The 10805-nt window shown below is 39.7% G+C and overlaps 1 protein-coding gene across 1 annotated transcript; it reads left to right on the top strand.

Annotated features, from left to right (window-relative positions):
- Positions 1–210: 210 nt before the first annotated feature.
- On the top strand, positions 211–4768 carry hhla2b.2 (HERV-H LTR-associating 2b, tandem duplicate 2; the record flags this gene model as incomplete). Its single annotated transcript, XM_037693986.1, has 5 exons — positions 211–502; positions 2006–2272; positions 3316–3600; positions 3670–3772; positions 3896–4768. Coding segments are annotated over 5 exons (951 nt in total), but the record flags the coding sequence as incomplete, so codon positions are not given.
- Positions 4769–10805: the final 6037 nt, after the last annotated feature.

The following is a 10805-nucleotide window of genomic DNA, read 5'->3' as shown; positions in this document are numbered from 1 at the left end:
TATTGTAAAGTGTTACCTTTGATTTTCAAAACATCATTAATGTGAGTCTGTTGTTTTAGAGGGAGTCCTACCAACAAAATGGCACCAGGACTCTCAGTTTCGTTTTCCAGTTCAGACAACTGCCCAAAAGCTCAGTGGAAGTTTTTATCCAATCCAGTTCTTTACTGACTAACTCTTTTTAATCTTTCAGAAAGCAGCGTGTTCTGTGTTTACTTCAAGGACTGCATACTGCCATGTAGTTTCCAAGGAGGAGATGAAGTAGTCGTCCAATATATCTACTCAGAAAACGTTCATGTCCACTCATTTTATCAGAACCAAGACGATCTGGACCGCCAGGAACCACGATTCAGAAACAGAACATCGCTGTTCAAGAATGAGCTCTCCAAAGGAAACGCCTCTCTGCTGTTGAGAGAGGTGACGGTTCAGGATCAGGGACGATACAAGTGTTCAGTCAGTACGATCACAGGAACGGAGGCTTCGATTATCAACCTCAGAGTTGATGGTAGGACAAGCACCACCACACCACCACAAATACATACAAACTAACACTGAAACACTGTTTTGTAGTGATTCTGGCAGAAATACTTATGAGGTACATCCCTGGTACTTACAGGGTACCTATGGAGTACTTACTGCAATACTTATGGGGTACATATATGGTACATAAGGGGATACTTACAGTATACTTACCCACAGGATAACAATTGTGAACTTTGGCAATACTTACAGGAAACTTATGAGGACATTTACAGAGTACTTATAAGGCACAGCTAGGGTATTTACAGGGAACTAATGGGCCGCCTAAAGGGTACTAATGGGTATACCTAAAGGGAGTATCTATAAGATACTTTCATGGATACTTATATTATACAAATCAGAAACCTTTAGCAATAATCACAGGGTGCACATGTAAATGCTTACAGAGCAGGAACAAGGTACCTAATATTTACGTTCAGGGCACATATGGAGTTTCTATAGGGTACCTATGGGAATACTTACAATTTACTTATGGGATACCTATTTGATACTTACAGGGGTACTTACAGGGTATTTAAGGATTTTCCATAGGATACTTTTGAGGAAACTTATTGAGCACTTATGTGGTACTTCTGGAGAACCTAAATGGTGCTAATGGGGCACATAAAGGGTGCTAATGGGGATACTTGGATGGTACTTATGTTGCACATATGAGATGCTTTTGATGGTGCTTACAGGGTAATTATGGGGTACCTAAAGGTACAATCTGAGCAGCTGTGGAGATACTTACAGAGGTACAAGTCATTTCACATTACAGACAGGCCCCATAAGTATCATGTAAGTGCACACTGTACATATCCAATAAGTATCTTGTAAGTAATGGGTTTACACCTAATAAGTATTAGGTAATTGCCTAGTAAGTAACAAATACCTACTTCTTAAGTACCAAGTACGTAGTCAGTAAGTAATAAATATGTAATCCATAAGTGCCAGGAACATGTTTTTTAAGTACCTGGTACATACTCTGTAAGTACTGTGCTACCATGTTTTTACTACAACTGACTTTCCAGCTCCTTCCTGTGAAACATAAATCTTTCTTCAGACAATCATTGTTTGGCTGCTTTGTAAAATTTGTATTGTGTATCCATTGCTTGAGCTGTGTGAGACTATTAATCTTTTTTTTAAAGATTTTCACTGAATGTGGTGTTTTAAAACACACTCTCAAAACAAAGGTTGTGACACAGTAAAATTTAAACTAGCTAACATGACCTCAGTCCTGTCACAGCAAACTGTTCAGACCCTAAAATAAACACAAGGTCTAAATATGTTGCTAATTGTTATATTAAATTAATGTATTTAGTTGCACTGTGTCACAACTTTTACACAAATAGCTATAATGAATGAATTCCATATGACAAAAACGTATTTCTGTAGCTTTAATTAGTTGTTTTAATACATTTAGACATTTTTTAGATTAAAATAAGCAAGGGAAAACACATATTTAATTTGTATTTTTATTATTTTGCAGCTCCGGTCACTGGAGTCAGGATCACTGCGGCAGGAGACAGGATCACCTGCAGCTCAGAGGGGATCTACCCTGAACCTAATCTCACCTGGTCCGTCATCTCTCCGTTAAACACCACACTCCAGAGCAGATATATAACCCAGCAGCCTGAACACCCACTTTACAGCATCAGCAGTTTTTTGATGGTTTCAGACAGAGTTTCTGATCTGGTCTACAACTGCACTGTCAGAACTCGAAGCAACCAAAGAACAGCTGTTGTGAGGCAACAGTGTGAGTATTATTTTTACATATGAAGACAAAAGTTCTGAGAATGACACAAATGTTGGTTTCTACCAACGTTGCTGCCTTAATGCTTTTAGATCTTTATGTCAGACGGTTCTCATGCAACCTGAAGTATAACTTTGGCCCTAGCATTCGTTGAAGGAAGGTATATATTGAGATGATGCGCGAGTACACTATATTATATGAGTATAATACTGTGTACTATACAAGTATACTATACTATATGAGTATACTACTGTGTACTATACAAGTATACAAGTATACTGTACTATACGAGTATATTATACCTATACCTTATACCTTATATATTAAACCTTTTTATTTTTAGACATTTGTTATGATGCATAACCATGGCAACAAGGTGTTTCTTACAACTGGGACCAGTTGATTAACATCTCAAAGCTCAAATAATACCTCAACTACAGCCCCAAATTCCAAATGGGTTGTAAAAGAGGCACCATGGATGCATCTCCGTCTACCTGGTGGAAATCCTGGATCAGGCTGGAAACACGGCTCGTGACAACAAGAAGACCAGGATCATCCCTGACACCTGCAGCTGGCTGTCTGCAATGATGAGGAGCTCAACAAGCTGCTAAGAGGAGCGACCATCGCTCTGGGAGGAGTTCTGCTCAACATTCAAGTGGTCCTGCTGCCCAGGAGGACCGAGAGGCTCACCAAGGCCAAGTAAACGGATCAACATCTGCCGCCAGTTTCTTCAGATCCGCTATAAGATGGACCTCCACAAGAGATTCTTCCTGCCACAGACATCAGCATCTAACACTCTTTAATGAAACCAGGAATATGAGCTACAAGAACATTTCATTCCCCTCTGGGATTAATAAAATGTTTTTGAATTTGAATTGAATTGAATTGAATTGAAATTGCGAAAGAAACCCTTTTGGGGGGGGTGCAAGATGGAGTCTTTCTGGAATAACTCCCAGGAGCATTAACAGTATGACTCATAAATTAAAAAAAACAAAATAGATGGAATAGAACTTCTGATTACTGAAAACATGTTTTTTACATTTCAGCTACAAATGGTCATTTTAAAACGATCCCCTGCGCCGAGTCAAACAGTTCTCTAACGAACCTCGTCTGGAGATTCAACCACAGTCAGATCATCCTGACGAGGCCTGAGGGTGACGCCTCCGACGAGGTTTCAGAGGAGTGGAGGAAACACGTGAAGGAGGTCTCAGAGTCCGGCGGCCTCACCTTGCAGGACTTATCTCCACAACAGGAGGGAGTTTACACGTGTGAAGTCGGCGGTGGTGACGAGGAGCACACGATCAACCACTTCATTCTGAGAGTAACTCCAGGTAACAAGTCACAACAAACATCAAGTATCTTCAGGACCGCTTCAGTTACCAGATTTTTTCCTGTTCCAGAACAACCGTCCCGCACTGGAAGCATCATAGTGGGTGTGATCGTAGTCTTTCTGATTGCTGCTGCTGTGCTTTTACTAGTTTTTTATTGTAAAAGCAAAACAAGGTAAAAACATCCTCAATTAAATGGATTTTCTGTCTCTTTTAAAATAACTTCAGATTATGTTGTGTTTTATAGTGAACAAAAAAACTCTTAAGGATTTAATCTGTGTGCATTTCTGTGGAGCAGATGAACGGAACGGGTTGAAGAAGTCGCCGAAGAAAGACGAGATCTGAAACGGCTTCAGTCAAGACTGAAATCTCTGGAGTTTGTTCGTCTGAGAGGTGGAAAGAAAAACCTTTAAAAACTCAAACCGTTCTGTTTAATCCCTGCTCAGCTTTGTGTTTCGGGTCAAAACTCAGCACATTATCTGTTTTGCTAGAAAACATCCGATGCTTTGATAGGTATTCTTATTTTTACATATAGATCTGTTTGTTTTTGTGACCTGTGGGCCCCATAGACCTGGACTCTGGTGGTCCACGAGCTGAACGAACGAACCGAGTCCAAAATGCTTCAAACACCAAAACTGTGGGAAAGAAACCGACTGAACCGATGTTTGATTGTCTGGTTTCTGACCGTGGTTCCCATCAGGGAAGTATTCTGTTAAAGTAGCTGTAAAGGAAAGATTTTATGAGGGTCATTTCAAGTGTAGGATGACATTTTTCCCCCATTAGTAATAAATAAATAAATAAATAAGAAGGAGATAAACTGTTGAGAACATTTTGAAGGAGGCAGATACATTGTTAATCTGTTAGTGACCTTGTTTTTTTTTTATACAAAGGAAACACGCTTAGGGAATTATTGTCATGAAAAGAAGATTTTGTTTAGGAACTTTTCTGTTTGTGAAAAATGAAGGAAATAAACGTTCAAGAAAAAAAAATACATTTAAAGGACGCACAAAAAATGTTAAGGAATGATTCCGGTGTAGAATAAATGGGGGGAAACGTCAGGGGAATCTTGGTAAAGGTTTATGGATGTTTATCACAACAATTAATGTTGAACCATGTGAGTCACGAGTTCAAGTTCAAGAATCTTTATTATCCCCGAGGAGCAATTTGTTTCACAGTCAGTAGGCGCATAAAACATCCGTACTAGACAAAATTAAGACGTTGAAATAACAGTACAGAAATCATCACTGTTGGTTGAGAAGCCTGATCACTACAGGGATGAATGAGATTTTCAGTCTGTTCTACATCTGGGCAGCAGATACCTGCATCCAGATGGAAGCAACCTGAACTCACCATGGAGTGGATGATCAGGATCTGCCAGAATCAGCCTGGCAGATCCTCCAAGAGTTGTTTTCCTCTCAGAGAAGAGCTGCATGTGCAGTCCAAGGTCACCTCCGAGTCTGTGCTGAGAGGTCGAGGTCATCGTGCTGATAAAAAACACTTATTGTATACTGACTGGCACAGAGCTTCGCGACCAAGGCTTCAATGAAACATCTGTTTAAGCCTGTGGTGAGCTCTGCCCTTGCAAGTGAACTGGGTTTAAAAATCTGTCATCGTGCGAGGCTCCTTTTTTTGTAAGTAGATAGTGCAAGGATATTTTATCCAACAGAAAAAACGTGAGGAAATGATTCTGTTGGTAAAAGATTTCTACGGAGAAAAATCATTTTAGTGTTAACGTTCTAAGGCGACGTTTTGTTAAGGAGAACTTAACATGGACTGTTGGAGAAAGATTCACGTGGACTAACAGGGAAACATTCCCACAGAGTAAAGATTCTGTCGGTGAAAGACTCCGCAGGAGAAGTTCTGGTACCGTGGGGATAAAATGGACAAACAAGCTTTAATAACACTCTACACAGATATCTGAAGGATTAAACGAAACAAACTCAGTGTTCACTGAAAGACGTTAAAGGCAAAAATATGTTCCGATTGTTTATAATGAGTTTTTGAGAACTGTTAGTTTTATAAATTACCTTTGAAAATGCTTTCTGTATCAAACCTAGAATGCACGTCCTCTGCACAGGTTAATAAAATTTAAAAAATGTGAAAACTTTATTATTTTCTTGAATATTAAAACGAGTTGATTGTTTTCGGGCTTTATGAGTACCAACATGAGACTCACTGTTCAGGTAAAAGATAAAGCTCTGTTGTGTTTTCATTCCACCGGGCGCGTAGCGACAAGTCACCAAGTTTTTGGGAAGAATCGTGCGATCAACTGCAAATCAGCGTCAACGAGAACGTGATCCGGCTGAGCTGCGTCAGGATTTTAGCGATTATATTTTCTTGCATTTTGACGACTTCGAGGTGAGTGATGTTTTCAGGGCTTAATTTGAGCCGGATCTTGCTGGAACAAGATCCAGGGACGCTCTTATTTTGACAGGGTGCGTTCCGGTAACTCTCAGGCCTAATAATAATAAAGTTATGAACAAATTTGACTGCCTTGAATGAATAAAACCTATATTGGATATGAAAACTGAAATTACATAAACACTCATTTTAAACATAACAAACGTCCTAATATCAAATCAGAGCTGTTGCTTCACATTTCTGCTTAAAAAAACCTCTCTGCCCCTGAAAGTTCAAAGTCACGGGCAATTTGATTAAAAACCACAAAAATCAGGTCTCTCTTGTAAATGAGTCCTCGTGGCTCATTGAGACTAACTGTATAAATAAAGGTTGAATGAAAAAATATATAATTAAAGTTTTGCGCTGTGCATAAGTTCCTGTGCTTTTGTGAACAATTTGATGTGCAAATCACTGCAGGAGTTATGTGAACTGCAACAAAGAGACGATGATCTCGGCTCATAAAGCTGTTTGTTGTGCAGTCAGAGTATTGGAAGCGATGCCTGAGCGACCAGGACGCTTCTCTGAATTGAGCAGGAGGATTGAGAGCAACACTTTTCTAAGCCAGTGACAAAGCGCTAAATATTCGGCAGTTCTTTCTAAGTGTAGCCAAAAACTGAGAGCAGCGCTTGTTGTCCCAGAGTGGGCGCCTGCCCGACAAAAGTTTCCACGATGGTTTTATTGAGGAGCTGCAGGTGCTTCATCAGTACTGGTCCGAGGACGCAGGAGTACTCTGTGGACAGACTGAGGTCAAGTCGCTCTGTTTGTGCTTCTACATACACGGTCCCCGTGCAATGATTTACCTTATTCCTTATTCTGCTCCTGTTTCCTGGAACATCTTACAAAAAGACCTGAAGCTCCAGACCTTGACCTCTCTAAGTGGCTTTAAGAATCTGTTGGACTCCTGGCAGGGACCAATGCAGACATGTTCCTGTTTTTAGTTTTCTACATTCGCCTTAGAATCTAGCTGTTTTTTTGTTATTTTCTTTTTTTTAGCCGTCTTATTTGTTAAAAAAATAAATAAACCTGTATGACTTTTTAGAACTGTCTATTGTTGTCATCATTCATTGTTGAAATCAGGTCTCTCTTGTAAATGAGTCCTCGAGGCTCAATGGGATTTACGTGTCTAAATAAAGGTTGAATGAATTCACCAAAAATATGGAATAAAAATGAAAATTCTAAAAAGTTTAAGTCAAAAACAACTGGACTTTAGTTGTAGTAGAAGACGTTTTGCTTCTCATCCTAGAAGCTTTCTCAATTCAAAGAGCAGAGAAGTGTGAGGTTCAGTGTTATAAAGCTGAGATAAGATACACACATACACATGCAGATTGACATATCACACCTCACAGTAGGGGTTTGATAAGTTCATCTAATTCACAGATGGGGCCCCTCTGGTCCCATCTGATAGGTGTGAAAAATAAATATAGAATAAATGACGACCGTCTTAAACGGGCCAGTGAAATCCATGTTTTATTTTTTTGTTTTGTGCAGTAGTTGGATCCTTCATCTGTCAATCAACGTCAGCAACTGACCAATCGGCGACCTCAATTTGTCTTGAAGTGAACGCCCCTTACCTGCAGAGCTGCAGCGGCGTTGCAAACGCTTTGCAGTCATAAAGATTTTAATAATACTTGAGTTTACATCTTTTATTTCATGTTAATCTACTGTAATAAACCTTTTGTAAAATACACAAGAATGCAGGAAATCAAAATTCTCTGGGGGAGGACCCCCAGACGCCACTATTTGCGTTCCGGCATTGTTTGGTTTACATATTAAGCCCTGATGGGAGGTATGAGAGCATCACGTGTTTGAAAGAATGTGCATGTGTTTACTTTCTAACCTTCAGGAATCCTTGGTTTTCAAATCGTTAATGTAACAAAAACAAACTGGAGCAGGGAGTTTGTTGACCTGGTCCTGGTTTTCACTTAAAGCTCATCTTAATTAAAGCGCACCTTTTGTTCAGTGTACTTAAAATAGACATATTTCCAGATGTTGCTCAAAGTTTGCTGAACTGTTTTAACGTCGCACCAGGCTCAGATGAGCACAGTTCTTGTTCTGCGATGTCTCTGAAGGAACGTTGGTATCAGAGAAGATGAGGTTCGTATTTGAACAGTTTTTGTGGGATCTTGCAGATACGGAGGTGTCCCGTGTTTACATGGAGAACTGCGTCCTGCCGTGCGGTTTCCAAGGTGGAGATGAAGAAATCAACCACTACTTTTATTCGCATCCATGTTCGCTCATTGTGTGAAAGCCGAGATGAACTGGGGCACGAGGACCAAAGATTCAGAAACAGAACGCCACTGTCAGATCCCCAACGGAAACGCCTCTCTGGTGCCGAGAGGCGTGAAGCTCCAGGACGCCAGCACCACTCACAGAACTGAAAATTCATACATCTCTTAAAGTGGACGGTAAGAGAAACGATTATCAAACGCCTGCAAATGTGTTTATATATACAGTAAACACAAAAGCTTTGGAGAAGATTTCCCAGCAAGAAGCCAAGACCTCCAACAAGGGGTTCAGGATTGGCCTAGACATAAACCCAATACGTGGTTTGTCTTGAAAATGGCTGCTGGTGTCCACTCCCCACACTACCTGACAGAGCCTGAGCAATTTTGTAAAGAAAAATGGAGTAAAACTCGGTGTCCGGATGTGAAAGACTCCCTGAGAATGTGTCAGTGCAGCGATTGCTGCCAAAAGTGTTCAAACTAGAATGTAAAGATGTATACGCCCCCTTATTTTACACTATTTTTCATTTAGTCAATATTACTGGGTGAATACGTCATTGCAGTTTGACAGTAAAAGTGATTTTGTCATTTGTTTTTGTTTTTTGAAAACGAGTTATATTGACTATAATTGAGGTCGTGGTAGCTCGGTGGTCCGCGTCACGGTCTTGAGATCCTGAGACGGCAGATGTGAGCCCAGTTCGTGCCATTTGGTAACAGCTTCGTGACAGCACCTGAAGAAAGGAGCTGCTGGGCGTTGATCCATCTTATATGTGCACTTTTCGTTTTACAAAGACTTAACAGCTGGTGTACCTTATGCTCCAACAGTGTTTTTCCATCAGTTCTTCCTGTCAGACCAAAAAGTGCATTCTTCCAGTAATTTATTTTTATACTGAGCAAAAAAAATTTATTCTACCATCCATTATTTTTACCCATTTCTTCCTTTTTGGGTCGCGGGGGTCCCTGATGCCCATGTCCAGCCATCGAGACAAACAAGACAAACAACCATTCGCTCTCTCTCACTTAGGGACAATTTAGAATTATCAATCAGCCTAACATGCATGTTTTTGGTCTGTGGGAGGAAACCGGAGTACCTGGAGAAAAAACACACATGCACGGAAAAAAACATACAAACTCCACCCAGAAAGGCCCCCGGACCAGGATTTGAACCAGGATAACCTGCAACCTGAGAAGCAGCAGCTCTATCAACTGCACCACCGTGCTGCAAAATGATTCTACCATTTTACTCGTTTCTTTTTGATATCTGCACTTCTGTTCAGGTTTTTAATACAAGTGTTCTCTCAGCCCTCGTTGGGTCAAAGAGCAATCTTTAATTGAAGTTGAGAAGTAAAAGCATTTATCTTGATTTTATCTTAAATAGTCTCATTCTTTGAGTTCAGAACACTCAAGAACAGATTCAGAGTTTAGAGCCTTAAGCAGACAATAAATAAATGGAAAAAACATCTCGGCGAGACTGAAACAGTGAAGAAACAGGTTGTTTAATCCATGTGAGTAAATGGAAACACTCAAAACTCGAAAGAACATTTCTATAATAAGTGGAGTTTCTTATTTGGTTGTTTTTAAAGTTCATAACTATCACTCCACCATCGGCATATTAAAAGCAAATATAGCTCGTCTGCTGAGTGTTGGTCTAAACTCTGTGTGAACTGGTTTCCCTCAGATGGTTCTGCTCAAACATAATATTTGGTAATGATCAGGAAAAACCAGTCAAGCTGGTGCCAAACAGCAACTGTACACATTTTTCTCTGCCGTCCAGATCTGCGTTCACACACACGAGAAGTAACGGTAACATGATCCGGATCAAAGGTTCGGTGTTTTCTGTGATTCAGATGTTCCTGTGGATGTTTCCGGTTTCCAGAGGAGGTGAGTTCAGAGGTTCTTTCAGCAGCTGCTGAACTGAAAAATATTTTCTTGGTATGACATTTCCTTTTACTGTCACGGAAAGCTACTTGTCAGTTGTCACTGGAACAATAAACCTGAATTTATTAAAACTGCATTTCCTGTAAAAAAAATGCAATGTGAATGCTTATTGCTGAAGAACTGGCTGAAAACAGCTGAAATTAGCTTAAAAAAATGCTTAATTGTAACTGAATTGAAGGAACAAACCTTAATTAGCAGAAAAAAGCAGAAAGAACATGTTTTGCTGAATTAGGTATAAATTAACAGAAACTTGCATAAAAATTGGGAAATTAGCTAAAAAAAAATCTGAAATTAGCAAAAAATTGCTGAAAAGGCAGAACGAAGCTTAAACTACCAGAAGGAAGCAGAAAGAGCTAAAATGAGCTAAAAAAATGGAATTAGCTGAAAAGGCTAAAATTAACATGAAACAGCTAAATAGTAGCTGAAATAGCAAAGAAAGTTGAAACTAGCAGGAAAAAAAGCTGAAAGGAGCATAACAAGCTGAAGAATGCAGAAAGAAGTTAATTAGTCTGAAAGTAGCAGAAATGACAACAAAAAAACTTGAATTTATCTGAAAACAGCCGAAATTAGCTAGAAAATGCTGAAAAGGTAGAAAAGCTTAAATTAGCAGAAGAAAACAGAAAGAACACAGTTGCCCATTAATGCTGA

This window comes from Nematolebias whitei, chromosome 20, assembly GCF_014905685.2.
Source record: "Nematolebias whitei isolate Nwh7 chromosome 20, NemWhi1, whole genome shotgun sequence".
Classification (NCBI taxonomy): Eukaryota; Metazoa; Chordata; class Actinopteri; order Cyprinodontiformes; family Rivulidae; genus Nematolebias; species Nematolebias whitei.
This window is presented reverse-complemented; position numbering and strand designations above follow the sequence as displayed.